The 25,739-nt window shown below is 56.2% G+C and overlaps 1 protein-coding gene across 15 annotated transcripts in view; it reads right to left on the bottom strand.

Moving 5' to 3' along the window:
• Positions 1–2,483: 2,483 nt before the first annotated feature.
• Positions 2,484–25,739, bottom strand: part of PXN (paxillin) — a 43,720-nt gene continuing 20,464 nt past the window's right edge. The window contains exons 2-16 of one of the 15 annotated variants that reach the window (XM_082353666.1): positions 16,073–16,173; positions 14,366–14,592; positions 13,959–14,074; positions 13,422–13,558; positions 13,127–13,328; positions 12,157–12,292; positions 9,848–10,723; positions 8,387–8,665; positions 7,847–8,161; positions 7,104–7,205; positions 6,675–6,845; positions 6,380–6,553; positions 5,735–5,816; positions 5,446–5,594; positions 2,484–4,659 (exon numbers count right to left, since the gene is read on the bottom strand). In XM_082353666.1, coding sequence (XP_082209792.1) covers positions 4,393–4,659; positions 5,446–5,594; positions 5,735–5,816; positions 6,380–6,553; positions 6,675–6,845; positions 7,104–7,205; positions 7,847–8,161; positions 8,387–8,665; positions 9,848–10,723; positions 12,157–12,292; positions 13,127–13,328; positions 13,422–13,515 — 2,847 coding nt within the window. In that variant the 5' untranslated portion in view covers positions 13,516–13,558; positions 13,959–14,074; positions 14,366–14,592; positions 16,073–16,173 and the 3' untranslated portion in view covers positions 2,484–4,392. Of the gene's footprint in view, positions 4,660–5,445; positions 5,595–5,734; positions 5,817–6,379; positions 6,554–6,674; positions 6,846–7,103; positions 7,206–7,846; positions 8,162–8,386; positions 8,666–9,847; positions 10,724–12,156; positions 12,293–13,126; positions 13,329–13,421; positions 13,559–13,958; positions 14,075–14,365; positions 14,593–14,847; positions 14,871–16,072; positions 16,174–25,739 lie in introns of those variants that run through there. The other 14 variants (XM_082353667.1, XM_082353654.1, XM_082353653.1 and 11 more) reach the window with 14 other exon arrangements.

Genomic DNA, 25,739 nt, shown 5'->3' with positions numbered 1-25,739 from the left:
GTGGAGCTGAGAAATAATTGCTCATGAAAAAAAAAAAAAGAAAAAAAATTGCTCATGTTTTAGAAACAGAATGGTCTCTTGTTTCCTCTACAGTTTGTTCTTCTCCCTATCGAAACAAAGGGATCCTTTAAAACCTAAGTCGGATCATTTCCTCATCTGCTCAAAATTCTTTAAAGGCTCCCCATTTTCCCCTCAGTAAAAAGCCTAAAACTTAAATAGCCTACAAGGCTCTACATGATCTGTTCCCCACCTCCACCCCTATAATCTAATCTCCGATTTGCCAACTGATTCATTTCCTTCCAGCCGGATGATGTTGCACTAGCTATTCCCTCTTCCTGGAAGCCTTCTTGCCGATATCCACACCTCCATCGAGTCTTCGCTCAAATATCACCTGCTGGAGGGCTACCCTGATTGCCCTATTCAAAATTACCCAAAAACCACTCCCACTCCCCCGCTTCCTCTGTTCTATCTTTTTGGCAGCACTTACACCTTGTAACACACTATATAATTTATTTGTTACATTGTTGTTTGTCTCTCTCTGCAAAGATTTTTGCCTTGTGCCTGGCACATAGTGAGCTTATAATAAATATTTGTTGAATAAATGGATGCAGGGTTTGCAGACAGATAACCTTGGATGCATATCCTTGTTCTGCCACTTGCTAGCTGTGTCATCTTAGGAAGTGATTTCACCTTGCTGACCCTCTGTTTCCCTTTCCTTATCGGTAAAATGGGGATAATAGTATTCACATTCTAGAGCGATATGTCTTAAGACAACACAGTTCCTGGAATATAGGAGGAAATCACTAGATGTCAACTTACTTTATTACACCTTCATTCAACACTTATTTGAACAATTGTGCTAGATCAATAAATATCTTTTGGGACTTCCCTGGTGGCACAGTGGATAAGACTCCATGCTCCCAATGTGGGGGGCCCGGGTTCAATCCCTGGTCAGGGAACTAGATCCCACACACATGCCACAACTAAGGAGCCCTGGAGACGCAACTAAGGAGCCCACCTGCCGCAACTAAGATCCGGCGCAACCAAATAAATAGAATAAAATAAATATGTTTTTAATGAATGAGCTTAGATCCTAGGTCAGAAGTGGCGAGGGGTTCTCCCTATCTCCACCCTTTTCACTTGACCAAGTTAGAAACCTTGGTATGTTGTTTTCAAGCCTCCTGGTGCCTCTGATGATGAGCCTGTATAGAGAACTGCTGGAGTCCATTACTGCTAAGATCTCTTTTTAGTGACAATGTATTGATATAACTGCATGCCCAGCATTGTGCTACGTACTTTGTGCACATTACCGCTGTTAATCTTTGCAACAATCCCCCAAGGAGGTACAGTATTAGTATTTCACTTTTATTGATAAGAAAATTCACAGAGGTTAAATAATACACCCAAGTCCATCAGCTGATAAGTGGTGGCTTCAGAACCGAAATCTAGGAGCATGTTCAAAGCCCATGGGCCTCACTATGCTATACAGTCCCTTCCAAACCCGAAGGCTGTTTCCCTCCAAATGCACTTTTCCAAGTATATACGTTTCCACATAGTAACTTCCCAAGGACATCCTGGCTCTGATGAGATAAATATAAATATTGTCTCTAATTGTAGTACATCAATATAATGGAAAACCATGAAGCCATTAAAAAATGATGCACATATTTATTTATTGACATGGTTAAATACAAAGTATAATTGAGTGAAAAAACAAATTACAATGAAGTGTACTGTGTTCATTTATAGAAATAAATCCAACATGGGCTGGAAATATTATCTTTGGGTGAGGGGTGAAGGTGATTTTCACTTAGCTTACTGTGAAAGGGTCAGGGTTCAGACTAGAAGTCAACATGCAGCTTTTGGAGGACCATTCCAAACAACAGGAAAACTGTGAAGTTACAAAGCTGTCCAGGAAGCTCTCAAGGGCCCAAGACCGGAGTTCTGGCTCTGACGAGAGCAAGGAGGAAGCATGCAAATACAGACATGACCACCAGGGGGCAGTCGAGAGCCATCCGCAACTGTAAGTGAAGCCACTTTCAACTGGGAAGGTTTTACACCCGAGGTGTGGTGCCGGAACGTGGGAGTGGTGGTGTCTGGTCAATGTAGGAACACAGACAGAGACAAGCCCTGGGTTCACATCCTGTCTCTGTGCTCATTCACAGGATACCTTGTACACATCGGTTCTATCTGAACCTCTTCCCCCATCCGTGAGTGTAAAGCCACCCCCAGGCCCATGTAAGGATGCCCTTGGCGAATCCATGGCAAATTGCAGTGGGCAGGGCCTGACCCATGCAGGAAGCCAGGAGGACCACAAGTGCCCTGTGGGACAGGGATCCCATCCCCAGGGCTTTGGCCTCAAGTAAGTGAACTTCAATGATTTACCCCCAAACTGTGGTCCTTGTGAGCCTGGGGAGGGCTTGGTATCTTTTCTGGGACTAAGTTGTTAATCTCAGACCACAGAGAAACGGCACTAGCACAGGTGAAAATAATGGCAAACTTTATTGGCATAAATCACAGGAATTGAAATGGGGAAAAGCCAGGTTATAAGTTTACAGAGAAAAAAAATTAAAATCATCAAATAACCATTGACCCAGAGGGTGGACCTCTGAAACCCCAGGTCCTCTAGGGGAAGGGTCACTGTAAACAGAGCAATAAGGCCTGTGGGTAGACGTGGAGACATTAGACCCGTGGCGGGGCCTGGCTGACCTCCCCAGACCCGGGCTGCTCTCAGCCCTGCCACCAAGGAGGGACCCTCTTCCCTCCTTGGGAAGCCTCCTTGAGAGGCTCAGCACACCCAGCCTCTGCTAGGAGGCTAGCGGAGTGGTCTGGCTCTTCCTCACTTTAGACCGCACTGGGACCCCGTTCCACTAACCCAGAACCCCAGCACTACCTGTCTCATCCTTGGGGGAGAGCACTCTGGGGGCTTCCTGTTGCTTCAGTGAGATCTTGTCCTTTTGCCCAGAATCCTAGCAGGCCCCCAGCCAACGACCTGGGCTCTTTTCCCCAGGACACCAGTCTCCAGGGAGGGCAGGAAATTTGGGGAAGGGATGCACCCAGTGGCATCAACAAGACTAACGGTCAAAATCAGATACCAGCTGTCCTGAGGAGGCAGAAGAGCAAGCCCCAGAGAAGCAGTGAGAAGGCCAAGAATGTTCTCTTTGTTGCCAGAAAGTTCACAGGGGAGTGGACACTTCTAATGGCTTACTTAGGAAACAGCACCCACAAAGTGTACTTCCCCCTTCTCCTCCCTCAGGAACAGGACGGATGAGGTTCGGAATTCTAGGCCCCAAAGGGCAAGACACCCTTAAGGCCGGTTTCAGTGAAAAGCTTGCTGGCCTGGATAGTAAGGAAGGGGTTTCAAAATACAGCAGTTTATAAAACAGTCCTTGTGAAGAGCTGTGAAGTTAGAGAAGGGGAGTCACAGAGCTGCTCCCAGTTCACCTGCTTGTGCTAAGAAAAAATAAAATACAAATGCTTCCCCCCCTCCAAGCCCTCAGTACAAGGCAAACCCCATATACCAGAGCCACCGTGGCATACACAGGACAGTGGCAGTGCACACGGGGGAAAGGTACAAAAGGAGACGTCTTTAAAATCTCTTCAAAATCATTTTTGTATAGAGAAGTAAAAGCAACTCAGACGATATGAATTCAAACCTCAGTGTAGAAATCTATCAAAGTTGGTACAGTGTCCAGGCACAGGGTGAAACCCCACCTCACACCATCCCCGGAGAAGGAGGAAGTGACTATAAAACATTATTGCTGGAGAGGCCTTTCTCAGTAGAACCAGAGCAGTTACAGAGGTCGGGGGGCAGCTGCCCAGGCCTGGGGAGACTGGAAGGGCAGGAGGCGCACAAGGAAACTTCCGTGGCCACTTGGACACTTCCGCCCTTGGATGGATGGATGGGTGGACGCTGGCATTGTCTGGAGGGAGCTGCTGTCCCCCAATACTCTCGAAACAAGGATAATTAGGTTGTGGGGGGAGGATAAGGACGAAAAGAGGCCCCCATGTGACCCTGCCTGCCCTCCCCACACCCACCCCCAGCTCCACTGCCGAAATATGAGTGAGAGATGGCTCCAGTGTGGGGTGCTGGCCTGGCCAGGAGGGTTCGTGGGGACACAGGTGCAGCCCTCCAGCCTCTGCCTCTGGGGAGGGTGAAGAGCTGGCAGCCTGGGGAGAGCTGCAGGAGGAGGAAGGAGGCCCAGAGGCTCTGGCAATGGGTAAGAAAAGCAGGCAGGACCCCTCAGGACCCTCTTGCCATCCTGCACCAGCCAAGGACGTGGTTCCAGTTTCAGTCGGGTTTGCCCCTTCACCCCTGGGCGAGGCCTCTGGGTCACAGTAGCAGTTGGGAGGCTGGGCCGGGAAGCAGGGCAGAGGAAGGGATGAGCGGGCCTAGCAGAAGAGCTTGACGAAGCAGTTCTGACAGTAAGGCTTGTCGTTCTGCTCCTTGAAGGTGCCCTTGTTGAGCTGCTTGAGGCAGAAGGCACAGACAAAGTGCTCCGGGTGGAACTTCTTGGCCATGGCAGTGATGCAGCGGCCGGTGATGGGCTTCTGGCAGCCGGAGCACAGCGAGCCCCGCCGCTCGTGGTAGTGCACCTCACAGTAGGGCTGCCCGTCGTGCTCGAAGAAGCTGCCATTGACAAATGGTGTGAAGCATTCCTGGAGACAGAAGAGGGGTGGGGCGGGGGTGGCAGGGGGCTCAGGCTAGGGCTGGGGGCTGAGGCAGCTCCCAGGTGATGGGCAGGAGACAGGGTCATCACACTCGAAACGATTCCCCCTTGCTGAGCATCTTCCACATGCCAAGTGTGGTGCTAAACGCTTATTGAATTCTCCCTATGACCTTGACTTGCCACTGCTAAGTTGCACTGCCTGAATCCAAACACGGGTCTTATGCCTGGGCACTTCAGCAGGTGGCTTAACAGTGTGCCCAGAAACCCTGGTGTCGAGAAAAGGGTTCCAGGGTCAAACTCTGCATCCTAGATTCCCATTTGGAGATCCAAAGGCACACTTAGGTATTAAAGGCTCTGAGAAGTCTGGCAATGAACAGTTTCCCAAACTTATTTGATCAGGGGATGCTTACTGGATCTCTAATAACATCTGGCGGACATTACCCGCCAGAATGCAGTCTGGAAACCATTGTGCATTTCCACTGAGGCTGCTAAATGCTTGCGTTATCTCATTTCACTCTCACACATCCTTCTCCCGAACGTGACCCGTCTCAGGGCTGCTGCACAGGACCACCTTGCTCTTGGTTTCTGCCAGCCTCAATACAAGCCCTGGCCCAGGACCTACTGGACTTGAAGGAGTGCACCCCCTGCCTTCTCACCTCATTAATACCCCCAAACAGGGCCTGTAAATCAGATTCAGAAAGCACAGTCAGGTAGGCCCTTCTCTCCCCACTGCCCACTCTCGGCCCCCTCCAGAGGAGGGCTGGGGGCCCCTTACCCGACACACAAAGCACTCAGGATGCCACAGGGTGTTGAGGGCCGAGATGTAGTTCTCCAGGATGGCTCGGGCGCAGCCGCCACACTTGGGGGCGAACATGTCAAAGTAATCCTTCCGGCAGTAGGCCTTGCCGTCTTTCTCGTGGAACCCTGAGGAGGGGGGGTGTGGGGGGCAGATGAGGCCTCCAGAGGAGGAGCCACCCTGACTCCAGCCTCAGCAAGGTCTCCCACCATGCCCACGCCTCCCCAGTGCTCCGGGCGACAGCGAGCGAGAAGGTACCGCTCAGTACCTTCAGGCCCAAAGAAGGCTCCACACTGGGCACAGAAGAAGTGCTCGGGGTGCCACGTCCGGTCAAGGGCTGTCACCACTTTCTGTGAAAGCAAAGTGTGGGACCAGAGCTGAGCAGCTGCCCCACTGGACAGATCCCACAGCTGAGAACCACAGGCAAGGCCGTCCTTCTGCCCCCGCCCCCAGCCCCAGCCAAAGGAAAGAGTGTAACACTCCCAAGATGGGGGTCTCTCCCAACCGTGCTCTGAATACCACTGAGAATTCCGACTTATTGAAGGATGTGATATGCCAGGCACACTCTGTCTCCTTTAATCCTCATGTGCAGTTGAGATCATCGGTTCTATTGTGACTCCCATTTTATAAGGGAAGAAACTTAGGCTCAGAGAGTCTAGACGTTTCCCTAACATCACACAGCAGGAGAGTGAGGGAGCCCACACTCCACTCCATTTACCTGGGCAGGGCTCCTAACCTCTGGGAGTCTCAGCAGAAGGGAATCGGGGATGAGAGGTAGCACTGCTTAATGTGCATTAGGACGAGCCGTGCACCCGGCCTGAGTGTGAATTGCAGTTTCCTAGCAGTGTGAGCTCAGCCATGTAACGTGACCTCTCTGAGCCTCAGGTGGCACCACCTGCACCCAGGAACTCACATCCAGGATGGGCCCGTTGCAGTAGTAGCAGCGTGGAGAGAAGAGGTTGTGATAGTCCTTTTCACAGTAGGGCTGTCCATCCCGCTCAAAGAAGTTCCGGGATCCGATCTCCTCCTGGCAGTGGGTGCAGACGAAGTGCTCTGGGTGCCACGTCTTCCCCATGGCGGTCACGACCTGAGGATGGAGGCAGGATATGGTTCAGGACCCAGGTCTGCCACAAAGCACCCTCCCAGAGAAGCCAAGGTCCCGTGCCCACCTGCTGCTCCCTCCCCTGCCCCACCCCCCCCATCATCACCTGCCCCGCGATGGGTTTCTTGCAGGCCCCGCAGACCCCCTTGGCGACCGTGGCGACCCCCAGTTTGTTCAGGTCAGACTGCAGGCTCCCCAGCATGCTGTCAAGCTGGCTCCCAGGCTTTGGGGGCCCTCCCGGGGGAGAGCTGCTCCCTGTCTTCCCCTGGGCCATGAACTGTGGGGAGAGGGGAGAGGGCAGGTGAGGACATCCGGGCCTTGGGGATGGGGTTCGCAGCACCAGGGGCTCTCCCCTCTCCTGGACAGACGGGCTGATGGAGGCAGGAAGTGCAGCCCCTCCAGGGGGCTTCAGAAGCCCTCAAGGTGGGAGGGGCATCTGCAAGACATTCTGGTGTCAGAGGGGCTCACGGTGGGCCTGACCGAGCCCTGGGAACACACGGCAAGCAGGACATTAAGCCCCAGCCTTGGCACTGACCCCTCCCTCGTCCTGCCCTTCAGGGCTGCTCTGGCTGCCGTTCGGAGGCCAGCCGGCCGCCCAGCACAGCTCTCCGTCCGCTCTTTGTTCCAGGCCCTGGATCTTAGATAGGGGAGGAAATAAGAATAAGAATTTTTTTTTTTTTTTAATTAAGGAAGAAAGAATAAGAGACCTTGTCATCGGACCATTTCACAAAAAGGACTTTAGGATGAAATAAAAGGATGGATTTTTTTTTTCCCCTACTAGCAGTACCAAAATCAGGAGAAAAAGTCTAGAGAAAAACAACCACGAGAGAGAGGCCCAGGGAGAGATGAAGAGGGAGAGAGAGGTAAGCCAACCAAAAGGTGCAGGACTTAGGGAGGGGAAGTGATGGGGCCGGAGAGCAAGGAGGCCTCGCCAGGTACTGGGTCTGGGGCTGAAGGGGGGGAATAGGTTTTGGTTTTCCTTCTGGGAATGGCTTCCTCAGATGGAGCCGGGGGCAGGACCGAGGGGCGGCAGAAGGGGCAGGCAGAGGGGAGGCCCCACGGGGAAGAAAGAGGGCAGCTGACGTCTCGGGGGTGAGAGCGTGGACATCAGGCTAAGCGAGGGTCCAGGGTCAAGGCCAGGTCTCAGGAAGGACCACGGTACCATGCAGGGCTTGTGGATGGAGGAACAGAGTGGGTGTGTGTGTGCAGGGTGGGAACACCATTCGAGCGTAAGGACAGGGACAGGCAGGGCTGGCGTCAGGGCCCCGGGAGGCCTGCCTGCATCGGGGGGAAGAGTGGGTCCTCGTCGGTCTGGCAGCCCATGGACCTCACAGAGTGGGGCGCAGGAGTGGGCGGGGTGGGGCCCTGCACACCGTCTTCCCATGGCCCCGCCCCAGCACTCTGGACCCCGAGGGGACCTCGAGGAAGAGCCGAGGGCCCCAGGGTGGAGGAGGTGGGCGGGCTGGGCCGGGGAGAAGAGCTGCTGGCCGAGGCGTCTTTGCGATGCTGGAGCAAAGGGCTGGGAGGAGGAGGAGAAGGCAGAACAGAGAAGGTTCTTCTCAGGGGAATGGGAGAGCCAGGAGGGAAGACAACCTGGGAGGAAGAAGAGAGGGAGAGAGATGAAGGCAACGGTGGAGGAAACGTCAGCTCAGCAAGCAGGGGCTCCCTGGGGCCCTCCCACTCTGGCACCAAGAGTGAGGCTGGCCTCACAAGGCCACGGGATGCAGGACCCCCCCACATGCCAAACTTCCCCTCTGGCCGCTGCTGGGGAAGAACTGGAGGACCTCCGCCCTGGCCCAGCCCTGGGCACCTACTCACTACCTTCTCTACCAGCTGCCCCCTAGCCCGCCTCCCACACGGCTGCACAGTGATGACGATGCCCTCGGTCAGCCAGTCCTCGGCAGAGGCCCCCGTGGCCCCCTCGGCCTCCTCCACCTCCGGCTGGATGCCCAGCCGACCCTGCAGCTCCGCGATGAGCCGCTCCTGGGACGGGGTCCTGCTCAGGGTGGCGGGGTCCAGCCGGCGACGAGGGGAGGGCTCCCGGGACATGGGGTGAGCGTGGCCGGTCTCCCGGCTCCTCCTGATCATGGAGCGGATCTGAGGGGGGGAGGGAAGCTGTCACAGGCCACTCTGGGCTCAGCAGATGCTGCTCAGTCCACACTCAAGAGCCCCCAGGAGGGGTGGGCAGGACCACACCACCAGAGAAGAGCCAAGCTGAGCTAGGGTGGAGGCAGGGGGCAGAGCAGACTCCCTCCAAGGCAGCCCTGACCTTGGGTTAGACACTTCACTTCCAGGGCCTCAGCTTCTCCATCCTTGAAATGGGGTAACGGTATTTTCTCAGCTGCCTTACAGGGTTATTACAAGAATTATGTGAAAGAATGTAAGTGGACATTCTTGAAAGGACATAAGAATTTCCCTTCCTCCCTCCCTCCCTTCCTTTTTTTGATTCGTAGTAGAAAAAATGCGGTCTTTCCTTACAGTAAATCCTTCAACCAGGTTTTTTTTTTCCTTGTTTACATTATAACCTACTTGTTTCTAGCAGTTTGGTTATTTATTTTTTTTTTTTGGCCGCACCGTGTGTCATGCGGGATCTTAGTTCCCCGACCAGGGATCAAACCCGTGCCCCCTGCATTGGGAGCGTGGAGTCTTAACCACTGGACTGCCAGGGAAGTCCTGGTTTGGTTATTTTTGTTGTTGTTTTATTTTACTTTGTTTTTGAAAAGGGCCTAAAATTTTAATCAAGAAGCGAATAATAACCGTTAACGTCAGCCACAGCTTACTGGGGGACCGTGTGCTATGTTCTTTCTAAGCACTTTCCAGGCATTACTTCATTTAATCCTCTGGACAACTCTGGGGGAAATGGTCTATTACCCTCATTTTAAAGAAGAGAAAACTGAGGCCGGTGGGGGCGTTGCCCAAGGTCACCCAGGGAGCAAGTGTTGGAGGTGTGGTTTGTATTCAGTTCTATCTGGTTCCCAAGCCCATGCTTTTCACCACTCCACACACATCCCATCAGGATGTCAGGGGAAGCTCATCTGAAGGAAAAAGCCTTAATCAAGCAAGAGGCAGGGTGCCACTAAGAGAAATTCCAGGGCCCAGGGAGCTCCGCCGGCCCCACAGAGCCCACTGCCCAGTGCTGGTTGTCAGGGTCTCAGGCCACGGCATCTCGGAATCGGCTGCCCAAGCAAACATGCGCAGAGTGGGAGGCTGCATGCAATTAGCCAGGCGTGGTCCACGTGCGGCCTGCCGGGGCCATGCCTAGCAGCTGTGCGAGCTCACGCCTGCCTGGCCAGAGGTGGAAATCCTCTCCGTGGTGCTGGCTGTGTCCACGACCACAGCCTGTGGAAGTTCTGGCCGTTCCCTCCTGGCCTCTGCAGCGGCTTCGGTGGTGCCCTCTGGCCTCCTGGGGGTCTCGGGCCCCTGGGCTGGCCTGACCAGGCTGCCCACCGTGGGCGTCTCTCCACCTAACTGCTCCTCCTCAACTGGGGCAGGGCATCTGCTCTCTGGCTCCCCTGGCTCTGGCCTTGCCCTCTCCTTCTGCTGTCCACGTGCCTTCGTGAGACTCCAGGTATCCGGGAAGATAGCCTGACGGTCCACAGCCACGGCGGCTGGCTCGATTACTTCCTGGAAGCTGGGCATAGCTCCCCGGGGGAACTCAGGCCTAAGTGCCTCCAGAGCCCACGGCCACTCCCATGTGGCAGCCACGGCCTCTCCCGGGCACAAAGGGTTGGCCGACAGCACTTGGGGTTCCCCAGCCTCCTGGGGACCTGTGCACCCAGCGTGGGGTAGAGTGTGGCCGGGAGGCACCCTGGAGAGCTCACTCACCAGGCTCGCGTTTGGTGGGTCCCTCCAAACGCGAGCCTGGCTCTCTGCACCCAGTGGCCCCAAAGAACTCTCCGTGGAGGGAGACCTTGAGTTGGGGGTGTCAGGCATCTCCCCAAGGCCAGCCAAATCAAGCCAGCTGGGGGCCACATTGTCCTCAGTGCAGAGGACCTCCAGGGTGTGGCCGTGGCCTCGAGGGGAGGGTTTCCTAGGGGGTGGCAGGAATACAGAGGGCCCAGGAGGAGGAGGAGGAGGAGAAAGTATGTGGTGTGGGGATGGAGCTGAGTTGGGCAGCAGCCTTGGGGAGCTCAAGGCCACAGCAGAGGAGCTGGTCTGGAGGAGGAGAAAGACAAAAGACAGAGGGGAGAGGAGAGAGAGATGGGAGAGATGAGGAAGGAAGCTCACTGCAAGGGGCAGGCTGGGCCTCAGGGCTCTGAGAGGCCCTGTCTACACTGACCAGACCGTCTACACTGACAAGACCAAGGTGGTGGTGAAGCTGAGGCATGAGGACTGGCCCTGGAAGAAGACCCAGCCCCCAGAAAGGTTTTCCTGGGCTTCATATCCCTGGCTCCCATCAAACCCAGGCAGCAGAAAGCAGCTTCTGAGCCATGCCTGTCGGGCACCGCTCCCCGCCAATCCGAGTACGGATGAGGGAGAAAAAGCTAAGGCGAGGTGGAGCATGGGGAGGTCAGCCCAGGCACCAATCAAGGGACAGGCAGCCACAGGCAGCTCTCGGCTCTGTCTCTCCCAGACAATCCCAGCTCTCCTACATCCCCCGAGACCTTGCTCCAGGGGCACAGTGAGAACCAGCGCAGCTTCTCAAGGGATCTCAGAAAAGCAGCACAGCCTAAAGGGTGCTGGTGCAGGGCTCCCTCGGGCCAACTCCTGAGTCCAATGTACTTGCTCCTGACTGTGGCCACTCAGAATCACTGGCACATGAGGGCCACAAGCCCAAGCCGCTCCCATCCTCCACCTCCGTGAAACCCCAGCCGAAGGGAGGTTTGGAGGCACCAATGGGGCCAAGAGCCGGCTCCCCTCCTCCGATTCCCTAAGTCATGCCCCCGTGGAAGGGTGGAGTCAGCAACTGTTGGCGAGTTCAGTCACCATCAGTCCCCATCAAAGCACTGCATCCTCTAAATAAAACACCTCGGGTCTGGAAGGCCTGGGGAGGCCCAGCGGGGAGGGGACGGGGCGCCTCATGCAGGACTGGCCCAGTAGCCTGATGGGTGAGGTTTCCCAGAGAGAACTTGTGGGGACTCAGAGGCGCATGGAGGATGGAAGGAGGATGGCGAAAGAGGCCTGTGGATTCAGGAGCCGGAGGCAGAAAGAAAGGATGTGTTGAGGACAGCCAGCCAGCGTGGGAGATGGGGCTCCAGGGCAAATGACCTCTCGGCACAGGATCCCACACGGCCCAGCAGAGCACCCCCTCCCCTACCAAGAGCAGCCATCGACACAGGGTCCTTTGTCCCAGCCTCCTGATCCCTCGCCTGGGTGGCTGGGAGCTGAGAGCACCCAGGGAGGAAGGAATGTCCTGCTGAGCACGTCCTGCCTTCACAGGCTGAGAGGCAGCTCAGTCCCCACGTGGCCGGCCTGGCCCTCCCTCCCCCGTATCCTGGCAAGGCCAGGGCACTGCCTGCGGGGTCCCGGGCTCAGGGCGAGGCACCCAAACACGGAGGGGCCAAGTTCCAGCTACTCATGCTGAGGTACAGGAGGGGAAGGATGGGGGTTCTGAGGGGCCAGGGCAGGAAAGAGGGACCTCAGGGCACCTTAAAATCCGACAGCGAGGCCATCAGCTCGTCCAGCTCCCTGGTGGCAGAAGAGGCGGAGATGCGTGTCTGCTGCTGGCTGGAGGTGACTCGCTGGGGGCTGCTCATCTCGCCCTGGTTCACAGTGATGGCGGGGCTGCACGCAGGCATGGCATCAGCGGGGACCCCAGAGGCCAGCCCGTGCACCCCCAGCATGTCCCTCCCCTCTCCAGGGGGTCAGCAACTCAGCGCTGACACTGGGGTCCTGCCACCCCCAACCCCAGGGGAGCCCACCAGCTCCCAGTCTCTCCTGGGGACCCATCGTTGGAAGGGGCTGCTGTCAGCCAGCAGGACAGAGCACTGAGGTGAGCTGATGGGAGAGAGGCGAGGGCAGCTCAAATGGCACCTTTCCCAAGAAGACCAAGTCCAAGCCTGCCTGTTCAACAAGCCCCAGCAACCTGTGTATCCTCCACAACACTGCACGTACATGTGAGGTTGTTCCAACAACACAGTAACACCAAGGAGAGATAAGACTCGGTAGACACTTACCATGGGTCCTGTGTGCACGTGCTTTATGTGTGTTATTGGGTCTCACCCCTACTGAGGTAGGTGATCTTATGCCCCTTATCCCATTTCCCCTTATCCCATTCTACAGATGGGAAAACAAAGGCTTGAAAGACAACACTTAGAAAGTGCACAGCCAAGATGTGAACCCTATTGTGTGGCACCAAAGCCTGTGCTGACAGCTGCTGGGCTACGGGTGCCCTCAGCGTGCACAGTGTCTGTCCTTCCTGATGGATAGTGGCTCGTTGAAGGCAGGCATGGTGTCTGCGTGACTCGCCACCATCCCCCAAGGCCTGGTGCAGGGCCTGGCAAACAACAGGTACTTCAGAGGGAACGGGTGACACTGGGGATGAGACGGCAGACCCTGGAGCACGGGATGGGCTGGGCGAGACCTTCCCCTGCCTGGGAGGGCCCAGTGGAGACTCACACGGGGCTGGGCACAGAGCTCTCCAGCTCATCCAAGAGACTCTCCACGCTGGGCCGCACGTCCTCCAGGCCCCGGCCTCCGTTCCGCTTGGGCTTCTCTTTGGTCAGTGGCCCAGCTTTGACACCCAGCGGGCTGTTATTCTCTGGGATGCCGTAGTGGGGGCTCAGAGCCCCAGGCAGTGGGGGGCTTGAGTTGGCCTCATCTTGGGAGAAGGAAAAGAGAAAAGCTGCTCAGCCCTGAGCCCTGCTGGGATCGAGGCCAGCAGGTGGGCCTGGTGGGCCTGACCTAGTCCTACCTGCAGGGAAGCCTGGGGGGTTATGCTGCACGGCGTTCAGCTCCAGCAGCAGGCGGTCGAGTTCAGAAAGGTTGCTGCCCAAGGAGGAGCTCATGACGGTGGGTGAAGGCTCAGCCGACTTCTGCTTGTTGGGGAAGCTTTGAGAGGCAAAGGGAAGACCTCGGTGAGAGACGCTCTCCAGCTCTGGCAGCCCCCAAATCCTCAAGGAGAATAAGGCAGAGGGGATACAGCGTCTCCACCGGCCAGAGGACGGAGAGCGGGGGAAGTGATGTGGCAAGAAGAGAGGCAGAAGGAAGTCTTGCTTCAGCTGCTGAACCTTCCTCAACGCAGGGCGATGTGAGAGCCAGCCCAGCTGCTGCACGGTGACGGCAGATAAGGCCACCGGGCCAGTTGAGAGGCCTTCTGCCGTTTAACCCAGTGACCCCTGAGGCAGAATCCCCCTCCCCTCCAGCGCTGTGCCGTGCCTGTCCCTGGCCTCAGTGGCCTCTGCCCACCGATGCGCAGGATTCCCAAGCAGGGGGAGGAGCTGGGCAGTACCTGTACACGTGCTCTTCCTCGCCGGCTCGGGGACACGGAAGGCCGATGCCGTCCTGGGGGTTGGAGGCACTGGAAGTTTTAGCACTGGAGCCGTACACGGGGGACGGGGATGGAGGCTGCAGGAAGGACAGTGCTCAGAGCCTCCCCGGGGAGGAAAAGGAACAGCCCGAGTCACCCCCGGAAGGCTCCTGCTCACAGCCAGTCTCACCAGGGAGTTTCCACACTCTGACCAGGAGACAGGTGATTAACACTTGGTCACTGCCCCCTCACGTGGCAGCGGCGGGTGGGGAGAGCCAGACGCTTCCTGCCTCTTCTCCCCACTTCCCTGATCGCTGGCTCTCCGAGCCACTGCCAGACAAGCTCCTTGTGCCCTGAAGCTGACTTCCGAGTCCCTGTCCCCACCTTACCTGCTGGTGGATGAATCGGGAGGTGCTGGGCTGCCACTGGTCTAAGGGGTCAAGGACCGTGCCATTGAGGGCCTCGCTGGACGGGGGTGGAGGGACAGGGGGTGGCACGGCAATCTCCTGGTATGTGTGGTTTCCTGTTGGGTACGAGTAGGGGGTCTCCTCAGACAAGAACACAGGCCGTTTGGAGATGTGGGAGGTCGTGGACTCCAAGTCTGCCAGCAGGGCGTCTGCAGAGAGAAGGCGTGGGGAGCGGGTAAGAAAACGGATCCTGGGGACTAAGTCTCCAGTGGCAGCGCCCTCCCTGCCTACACCCAAGAGTTAATGATTTCTGAGCACCTGCCCCGCCCATGGGAGAAATGACCAGCCTCAGGTCAGGAAGGTACCAGCCCAGACCAGACTAAGAACAGCTCCCAAAGCTCTTCTCCCCAGCCAAGAAGAAGGTTCTCTGGAGGCTCCCGGGGCCACCCTGAGGGCTCTCCTACCTCTGGGAGCTGGGCACCTGCGTTCCCTCCCGACAGGGCTGTGCAGCTGGCTGGCTGGCCGGCCGGGAGTCAGAAATGCCTGCCTGGAACCCGCACTCTGACTCCGCAGGGCAAGGCGGAGAGAACGGGCGGGAGGAGCCCCACGTCACGGGGAGGGGCCTGGGCACTGCCAGGTCCCACTTAATTTCCAAGAGCTTAAGCCCGCTCAGCCCCCAGCCTGGAGGGGCCCCTGGGGTGGTACCTGCCCTCCTGACCAGGTAGAAGCCGAACCTCAGGCTCCAAGCTCCTCCCGAGTCTCGGGGCTGCTGGTGAGGAGTGTGAGGGACAAGGCTGGTGCAGTGTTTGCCCCCCTCACCCACCGTCAGCAGAGAGGGGCAGGACTGCTCTGTAGGCTGTTTCTGCGGAAGCCTGGCAAGCAGCCTGGCCCCAGAGGCTCCAGGGCCCAACTATTCTGCTTTTAACAGCAGCAAGGGAGCCGAATCAGCCCACAAGTGCAAGCTTCCATTACCCTGGCACTAGGCAGCCCACAGGGGGCCCTGCATCTCCCCAGTCCCCAGACCAGAAGGGTACAGCTGGAGGGGTGGGGGCAGGAGCTGCTGATCCTGCCCTCCTGGGACCCTCAACAGCCCCACAGCCTGGCCCTGCATGCCATGCCCTCGTTCCTGCTGTGCCACGGACTAGTTCACTCTCCCCCCGCTGCTGGCCTGCTGCAGTGGGGGAACTCGGTCCCTGGCCCTTGTGATAATAATCACCAGAAAGCAATGGCTGGATCATGGCCGTTTACTAGTTAACAGGCACCGTGTTGGGCACGTTGCATACGTGGTCTCAGTTAATCCTCCTAATACCCCATGAAGTTGGAATTCTCACCCTCCCTTTACAGACGGAGAAACTGGCTTCAAGAGGTGATGGGACTGGCCCCAAATAACAAAGCCGGTAAGTGACAGGACTGACTCCTCAGAGGCCCCAAACCCGAAAAATCTGCCCTGCAAGAGGCTGCTGTGATCACAAGATGGTGCCAGATTTAAACAGTACAACTTCCTGAATGACGGGGCCCAAGCTCTGAGGGCTGCCAGTCTGATCCTTCCTGGTGGCCCTGTCCCCAACCCCACCCCTGCTCAAAGGAAGTAAGAAAGAAGCAAGGGCCTCACCCAGGGCCTGGGTCTGTGGGCCCACACCTCCCAGCTACGTGCCCTGATGTCCTACCCCCAAGGCTGGCAGCACCTACCCCAGGCTCCTACCCAGCTGATCAGAAGCTTGTTCCAAGGCCCGGGGTGTCTCTGACTTCCAAGGAAGGTCAGTTCCTGCAGCCCCCGACTCCTCCAGGCCCTTTGGAAGAAGTTTGACTTCCTATCTCTAGCAAACCGGAACTAGAGGGAGTCTGTGTGTCTAGGTAACAGTGGAAAAGGAACCAGTGTCCAGGGCCAATCCCAGTGGCCTCTCCACGGCCACACCTGCTGCCTTGGCTTCACAAGGCGTCCTGGCTTCCTCTGGGCCCAAGCCAGCAGGAGGGTTGGGGTCCCTCCTTCTCCATCATGGGCAGAGCCAGCCCCCAACACGTGCAAGTCCAGTAGGGGTAACAAGGGCAGCTGCCATGATTGAATGCCCACCAGGTGCCAGGAGTTTCACCTGTGTCACCTCTCTTCCTCCTCACGATACCACTAGCACAGATGGCAAAACTGAGGTTCACAGAGGCAGAGGCACATCTCCACACTGCCTGAGCTGGCTGAAGTGACACCGCTGGGACCTGAACTCGGGTCTCGTGGGCTCCACTCAATAAAAGACAGATGGTTAAGCTTCCTCGTCAAACCTTCTGAGCCAGGGACACCACCAGCCTCTGCACCAAACACCTTCTCCCACCTCACTCATGACCTGACTCCAAGTCTGGCTCATTGGTTTATGGATGGATTCTGGTTTATGATTTAAACAGGCTCTTTTCAACACAGATACATCTGTTGGTCAAAAGGACCAGTCCTGGGGGGTGGAGACAAAAGATCTGTGGAGTCGAGCCAGACCTGAGTTCAGTCCCAGCTCCTCTACACTACCCACAGCCACAGAGCAAATCACTTAGCTCCCCACCTCACAGCACTGGCGTGAGGTTTATATGGGATAGCAGATGCTATAGTACACGGGAAGCTGCAAACACCACATCTCATTTGCTTTGTGAAATTCAGAAAAAGATTTTCCTCCAAGGAGGTCAGGTTGGGTTGCAAAGTGCTGACTTCTCCTAAGTCCTCTATGGGTAGGATCTGGGCAAGACAAGAAAAGGGCAACCTTGAAGAGAAAAGCAAAAGCAAAGTAATAAAGTAACATTCAAAGGGAAACATTTGGGGACTTCCCTGGTGGTCCAGTGGTAGAGAATCCACCTTACAACGCAGGGGACGTGGGTTCGATCCCTGGTCAGAGAACTAAGATCCCACATGCCGCGGGGCAATTAAGCCCGCGTGCCACAACTACTCAGTTCGTGCGCCTCAACTACTCAGTTCGTGCGCCTCAACTAGAGAGCCCACGTGCCGCAAACTACAGAGCCCACGCGCCCTGGAGTCTGCACGCCACAACTAGAGAGAGAAAACCCGCATGCCGCAACTAGAGAGAAGCCCGCGCGCCGCAAAGAAAGATCCCGCATGCCTCAACTAAGATCCGACACAGCCAAAAATGAATAAAATAAATAATAAATCTTTTTTAAAACACCCCAAAAACAGAGTGAAACATTTGTGGATGTCAGAGAGCGGAGGCACACCACTGTCCAAACTTGTGTCTGAGTGAGAGTTAGGACACGCACAGCCACCTGTGCTGCGGTGTAGCTTCCTCCTCTCTCTCCATCCTTGGTCTTTGCTCTGTGATAGACAGGACTTGGTGCCACTGTCCCACCAAACCCCTCACACGCGCCTCAGGTGAGAGCCAGGAATACAGGAGGCACGGAGGAGTACTCGCTGGCCTCTACTTTGGATTCCTATGGGTGCCGAGGCCTGCTATCTTCCCACAGGCTGCAAAATGGTGATGGGCCAAAGTCTCCTTGCAAGCTCAGCAAACTCCTCCCCAGCCTGAGTAAACAGAGGTGGCAGATGGAGTCCACTTGCAGTCCACAGCGGGGGCAGGGGTGGGGGGGAAGGTCCCCAGTTTTCAGCTAGTTACTGCCTGGTGCCAGCTCTGAATACCCTAGGGGCAGGCTCAGGATTCCTTCTACACATACCCCGAAGAAGGTGTCAGAGAAAATGGTGCCGCTGGAACACACCCTCTCTCCCACATGTTTGGAGGATGGCTTCCATACACACAGAAGCAGTAAGCAGTCAGGGCTCACTCATTCAGCCTAAGGAAGGCCTCAGACTTCCTCAGCATCGCTCCACTAAGCTTCTGGGTCCAGGCCTGAGACCACCAGAACAAGTCAGAGTGACTAGGACCACCCTAGTCACCCTGGGGAAAGAGCTCTCTCTGGGGCTTCCCAGCCCCTTTCTGGAGGAAATCACCCTAGATTCTGCAAGCGTTTTGCCTCTCCAGACCAGTGGATGCAGGCTCTGTCACTTCCATCCAAGAAGAGGGAAAGCCCAGGTCTCTGGGAGTCTATCCAGTGTATGTGTGGAGAGGGAGAGTTCTCCTTTCGAAACTGGGGACGGGGGAGTTAATGCACAGTTTCCAGTCCACCAGAGGCAACCAGCTTGTTGTGCCCTGGCAGCGAAGGGGTGCGGACCGTCCTCCGCTGCCCGCCAGAGGGAGCTATCGGCCCATCGGCTCTCCGCCACGGGGAGTAACCGAAGGTAACCTCGTGCAATCACGGAATTTTAGAGCTGGGGAAGACCCGGGAGCCCCCAGCCGGCCATGGGTGCACCGGGAAAGTTTCAGTGCCAGGGAATGCCTGACTGAGCTGGAAGGACGGTGCAGGCTGTGAGGAGGAGCACAACGGCGCCGGGGGGCCAAGCCTCTGGGCCGTGCCTGCAGCACACATCATTTGAAGGCGTGACTCAAGAGTGACACAAGAGACAGACACATGCCCTAGCTTCCAGTGCCCAGCGGCTGCACCTAAGCAGCCACTCAGAGGGGCTGTGGCTTCCACTGAGAGGCTGCCCAGGAGCAAGCGGGCGGGTGAGCACAGCGCACGGGGCCAGGACAAGGTGAAAGGCCCTTCCCTGGGCCCCAGTAACCACCAGCCGAGCACAATCCTGAGGACGGGAGGTGGTGGGGGGAGCCGCTGGCTCTGCAGCCCTGAGGGGGTTAAGACTCAGGTGTCCAGGCTCTCTGCGCTGGGAGGGAGGAGACTCGGGGGCCGGTCGGGCTGCATTCCAGGGCAAATGCTGCAGCTGCGCCCCTCATATTCCCAGACCAGCTCAAGGCACCCAGGACAGAGGGAGCCCCAGGCGCCCTCCCATCCCCAACATCGGGGATCTCCGCCAGACTGAGGCTTGGGGACCTGGGCTGACCCACAGACACATAGCACCCAATAATAAGTTAAAGAGAATCAACTAACCACCTCCACCTCCACCCCGAACTGGAGTATATAGACAAGTCAAGCCTCTTTCACAGGCCCGGCTTCCTCCTACCCAAGCCCAGCAACTTCTTAGTACGTGATTAAAGACTATCAAGATCAGAGGCCTAGAGCTGGATGGACGCTAAAGAGAGTGAGATAAAGGGCCATCCAGGATCCCTCAAATGTGGCGGCGGCGGTTGGGGGGGGCCCGGTTACAGATTTCATTCTCCCTCCCAGGCTCTGAGGACACGAGATGTTAGAACTCATACAGGGGAATTCTGAGTCACACAAACTCTGCTCTGTGGCCAAGTTGCCCGTCCAGGCTGCTTAACTGCTCTTGTACCTCGGTTTTCTTGTCTGTCCAATGGGAATTCCACCACCTTACTCACAGGAGTAAGGATTACACGAGAGAGTGGATATAAAGTGCCTGCTTTAGCACAGTCCCTGGAATAGAGCACACGCTCAGTAGATGGAGTTCCCTCCCAGAGAAATGGTTAGCCCTGGAGGGGAAGGAGAAAAGCGCTTCAACATCCTGAAAGCAAAGGATGTTGCAATCCTAGATCATCAGTTAGGAGCACCATCCTGGGGAAAACAAAGTCACCATGGAGAAGCCTGCCCAGCAGATCTTCATGATGGGGCAGGTACATGTGGGGCATCATCCCATCCCAGAGTTCACAGGCTCCCCTGCCACACCAGCGCTAGGCTGATCTAAAAGAGGTAGGGTCCTTTGGCCACCAGGAAGACCCCAGCTTGACGTGCCTTATATTCTTGATACCTAGCCTAGAAGAGGCCCACAATAAGAACAAGACTCAGCTCACCCACCTTTGTTCTGCAGGCCAATGTAACTCAGCTTTCACGGCCCAGGCAGGTGTTTCCTTGGGAGCTGAGAAGCAGAAGGAAGGTGTAGCAAACACTGCCCTGAGAGCTCCAGCACAGCCATAAGGGACTGCCATTGCACAAGGCCTTCCCAGGCCAGGGTCAACTGTCCATTCCCTCCATTTATGGTGAGACCCAGACTCTCACAGAGACAGCAGCAGCTTGGTGAGTCCCTTCCTCACCAGACCTGGAGAAACCCAGCCTTTCAGCTTGCCTACCCTACTGGGTTCAGAACTGTGGGCAAGAGAGGTTTCGGCCCCCCTGCTGACCACCTGCGCAGCCCTGGTGGCCTCAAGTGTCAGAGGAGAAGCTGCCCAGCCTCCTTACAGCTGCCCAAGCTCAGTACATAAGCAGTGAGCGGGGCTCGGCCCTTCCTAAGGAAGGAGCTGTGTAAACAGCAGGACCGGCTCCCCTCTACGGGGATGGTCTCATCTCAGCCCCTTTGCTGAGACTCTTCCAGATTAGGAAGGAGAGCAGGACGAGAAGGCGGGTCTCCCCCTCCCCCAGCCCTGAGCACATGAGCAGTTAGAGCAGAGGTAATCTAATCCAGGGCAGCAGGGCACTTTTACATGGTGAGTAACTCCCCAGGAATGGGGAGCCGGGTATATTTATCCTGATAACTGTCCTGGGAGGAAAGACAGATCTGTGAACAGTAAGGGCCAATCTACAATTTAGGCCAGATCTGCTCTGCACTACCCAGCCCGGGGACCCAGGGCCTGGCCACTGACTAAGGAACTCGATCTCCTGAAGGGGCCTCCCCTGCCAATCTGGGTTCTTGCCAACTGACTGCCTCCTCTCCAAGAATGAAGGGGCCCTGTCTATCTTGCTTGATGCCATATCCCCAGCAGGTAGAATGAATGGCTGAATGACAGCGGGACTGTGAGAACGAGGAAGATGGGGAAGGAGCCGTGAACAGAGAAAGTAGCCAGTGCCAGGATGCTGTGATTCCAGGCCCAGCCTGCTGGGTGCCTGTCATCGGGTCGGGCATCTTCTCTAGCTGTAAAACGGGCAGAACCCAATTTGTTCCCATGCCTGATAGCAAGCCCTGAGGAGGAGATAACATAATTTCGGGTGAAATTTACACAGAACCTTTCTGGAGCTCTTTGGAGTTTGTCTAAATCCAAGATATTGCTATTATCTGAATCCCAGACAGCGAACTGCTCTCCCTAAGGGGATGGAGGAGAAACAATCAATACTGTAGTGTCATTTAAATATTTAATAGCCGTGCCTGGAGGTTATGAAGACTCAGCCACCATTCTCCTTCGCTGACTCATGCCTCACTCAACAGGAACTGCCATTTTACTCTCAGCCCTGAAGGAAGTGTGGGCTGGGGGTGACACACAGGAAACCAGGGGAGACGGCCAGGAGTCTTCCAAGATGCTGCTCGGAGAGGTGGGAGGTGGCCCTTTGGAGAAGGCGTTTCTTGCCTGGGCTTCCCACATGCCTTAGGAGGGCGGTTTCCTGTCTGCCCTTCCTTGCAGGGGCTGACACAACATGAGTGTGTAGGCAGGTTGGCTCTCTTTACTGGGTGCCTGGCTGGCGCCCAAGGTCACAGAGCACAGGTAACCAGAGACACGAGAGAATAAAGGCAGAAAGGCAACTCCAGAGGTCACGCCGAGCTCCAGGCAGAAGCCCAACTGTGCTAGGCCCCAGCTGCACTGGGCACCCACACAGGACCCCCCAGTGACCAGGCCCTGGGCCACGGCGACTTCCCCATCTGATGGGGCTCCAGCAGGTTAAGCAGCAACAGGTGGGAGAAGCCGCCCAGGTATACTTTGCACACCTCCACCCCCTCCCCAAGACGGGCACAGCAGCAGGTCCAGGCTGACTGGACAGCGGAGTCTCGTTTCTGTTGTAAATAACTCATCTCTGGGTCCAGGATCAGCGGGCCCCACCCTCCCCCAGAGGGCCCAGAACCCCGTGGACGCATTTCATTGGTCAGATTTCATCACCTCTTTGGGTCACCCAGAGACTCTGGACTCTTTTAAGGTCGTGTCTAGGGTCCAACTCCAGGCCCATCCCGCAGTTCCTTCAAAGGGTAAAACGTGGATTTACATACAACAAGATAGACAGCCTCGAACCCAGGCGGCTCAGGGGCTGGAATTTTTCTCAGCTATTCCAAATCCACCCAATCCATTCCTGCAATCTGGGCTCTTTGTGGCAAGTCGGTCTGTTGTGGAGCAGGGCGGCTCCGGGGGCCTCTCACCCCTGCTAATCATCAACAGAGGTTAGGAGGGGCTTAGAAGTGAGTCATCCGCCCTACAGAGACCCAAACAGAAAGTTCAAAAGTTGGCCTGTTCCAGGAATGAGCTGTAGTCTTTTCCCAATGTTTGTGGATTTCATAGCACTACTTACCCCCTCTTGACCAGTCAAGCTCTGACTAATGAACATGGCTCACGGTGGCCACAGGACAGGTCCGTTCTTCCCCATCTCTGGCAGCTAGGCCATTTCCTGACCGCACTCTCTCTTGCCGGCCTTCCCCGGTTCTCCTATAGCACCTGTGATATCCTGGGGCCCTCTTCCAGCTCCCCACACGTCACTGTCACCAAGTACCATCCGTTCTTCCTTCACGGGGCCTCTCCCCTTTACTTGCCTCCCTTTCTGTCACAGGAAGCCAACAACTTAGACTGGCATCCGAATCCACGCTCGGCCCCTTCTCGAACTCCCTGGCAGCACCTGCTCTGCGCTCCCCCATTCTAACCCTTGCAGCAGACGCCAGCAGTGTGAACCTGAAACCTCACCCCTTCTGTGCGCGTCCACTAGACCGCTTGCCCTCTGAGGGCAGGAACCTCCTCCCCCCTTGCTAGATCCACAGCACGAATACCCTCATGAGCTTCTCGGACAGTGACTGGACGTTTGCCAAGCAAAAGAGAGTCAGAATACTCAGCCACCATGACCCTCTCTGCCTACAGAATGAGATCGGAACCCCTGGGGTTGGCGTTCTGGTCTTGAGCCTCTCAGAATACAGCCCTGACTGGCCTTTACCTTCTCGGCCCGCCCACTGCAACGTGCCTCGCTGGCCAAATTGGGCCCCCTCTTCCCTTTCCCCAGCAAAGTGCCTTTACTCATAGCACTGAACATGCCTCCCACCCCCTTCATCTACAGGGATATCCACACCCCCAGGGGGAGCGTGGAGGCCAGGGGCACAGGTAAACCCAGGACACCTTCTGAGGATCAAACTGACTCAGAAGCAAGACATTGAAATCACTGCATTAAATTAAAAGGCTACTTTATGGAGTTAGGTGCAAAATGCAAATGAATTGTAAGATAAGAACTGAGGCTTCAGAGAGACCTTTTGCACATGCACATGGGGGCTTAGGTGACATTTAAGCAGCCCCACAAAGCCATCCTGTCCATACCATAGATCTGTCTTCCCATGCGGCGTTGGGAGCTGGGACAATCACACAGCTCTCTCTATACCCCTCCTGGCATCCCAGCCTGCATGGCAGCGTGGCCGAGTGGAAAGAACGGGCCTCCAAGTAGAGAGGGGGACAGGTTCAAATCCACACCACTCACCAGCCTGGGTGGCAATTCTGGGCTTTAGTTACTCAGATAGCTCATAGAGCACAGGGTGAGTAATCAATGAAAAAGTATGCGAAAACCACCGCGGCTGGGGAGAGCCTCCTGGGCCTCCCACTGTGACACAAAGAGACACTCGGTAAAGAAACCCGCATCATCGCATCATTGCCGATTTTCATCTCCCTAAGGATGGGAGGGGGAGGAGGCGGAGCCAGGGACTGCGGCCAGGAATCTTGGGAGCTGTGACAGGTCTGTCACTAACTCGGGCCTCCTTGCTGAGCAAACCACTGACCTCATCCCTCTGTTCCTTGGGTTCATTCCAAGTCCTCCTCAGAGAACATCAGCTGAGCCCAGAAGCCTCCGACTCACTCCCTAGCAAGGACAGAGGCGACAGCGAGAAGTTACAGGGCTCCAACACCCCCCAGCCCTATGCCAGCTCTGCCACCTGCTGGGAAGTCACTGCTGTCCGAGAGCCCTGTGGCGTTGAACCTGGAATCTTGGCAATAGAAGGAGCTCTCAGTCTCTGACCTCCCAGAGCAAGCCCAGGGCAGAGCAGCCTTTGCTCCTGCCACTGAGGCTCTGAGCCCTGCAGAGTGCCACAAAGGAACCCAAAGACAGGGTCGCGTGACCAGAAAGAAGCTCAGACAGGGGGGGCACGGGGAAACGTGCAGGCCTCACAACCCCATTTTATAGATCAGGACAAAGAGGCTCAGAGATGTGTGATGAGTACGCTCTGCAGCCGGGCAGAGTCCCCCACCCCCACGAGGACAGCTCTGCCTGACTGCAGAGCTCACCCATGTTCTTTCCATGACACCCCACTGGGAGAGGAACATCGCTGTCAGCAGCTGTCCCTCATTCTGCCTGTCACCACTCTCCACACTCTCCGTTTCCAAAGCACCAGTCTCCAGAGCCCCTGGAGCAATCCAAGAAGGCTGGCCACTGGGGTGCCCCTCCACCCCGGCCTCTGCTGGGGCCCTTGCTCTGGGCCTCCCTTCTTGTCTTTGCCCCTCAGGCAGGGCCCTGTGCCACAGATGAGCCCCTTAGTGGTGGCACGGGGAGCTCCATGTTCTAGGCTAACTCGTTGCCTGGTAGGTCTACTTGCAAGAGTGTTTTCCACTCTGTTGCCCATCCAAACAGCATGATGCAAGATGGGGCTGCCCCAGGCACTGACCTCCGCCCTCTTCTTATCTGCACAGATTGAGGAGCCTGGGCCATTGTTCTGGGGCACAGTGGCTCCCCAGCCTCCACCATAATCAAGCAGAGGTGGCAAGAGAATCATCAGGAGACAGACTGGCAGTCAAGGCTCCACTGAAGGCACCAAACAGCCAAATGAGGGAGGGACAAAGAATCTCTCGCATGATGTACGATCAATAAGCCTGAGGTGTGCCACCACCTGTCCTAAGCTAAGGATCATAAAGTATGGACATTTCCTATTTATTTGCCTTCGCTGTTTGAAAATAAGCTGAAGTGGGTTCATGACTGTCAGCCCACCCACATGTGTTCCAACATGCTTTCCTGAGGGAGAGAAAGAGCTGGAAGGTGCTCAGAACCCCAGGCAGCACCCTCCAGAAGAAGGATGGGCAGCTCATGATCCTTATCTGTCACGAGTGTCATCTGGAGGGTATGACACTGCAGAACACAGCTGGAACCACTATCTGAGATAGTCAAGAGCAGAGAAGAAGGGGCAGAGGGGCCAAGAAAGAGCCAGGGCCAGTGGCCCCCAGTTGACCCTCAATTACACTTTCACTTCCCTAGAAGTATCTATGCCATCCAGCCCTGGTCTTCCCAGTTTCACAAGTTTGGAAGCCACCTGCTTGGTTTGGGGTAAGACAAAATTCTCGGGCTGCCTGACTGACTGTTGGTACCTCCTGAGTAAGGGAGGAGCCCCAAGTCTTGTCCCAGTCCTTCCCAAGCTCCCCACACAGGCCCTGGTGGGATGGCGTCGCTGATCTACAAAGGAGAGATGCCTCCAGCCATTTCCTGAGGAGGTCAAGACAAATTTCTCTGGAAGCCCATATCCTCGCTGACTCTCTGCACT

The sequence above is a fragment of the Balaenoptera borealis genome, assembly GCF_965194805.1.
Source record: "Balaenoptera borealis genome assembly, chromosome: 14".
In the NCBI taxonomy this organism is placed as follows: Eukaryota; Metazoa; Chordata; class Mammalia; order Artiodactyla; family Balaenopteridae; genus Balaenoptera; species Balaenoptera borealis.
This window is presented reverse-complemented; position numbering and strand designations above follow the sequence as displayed.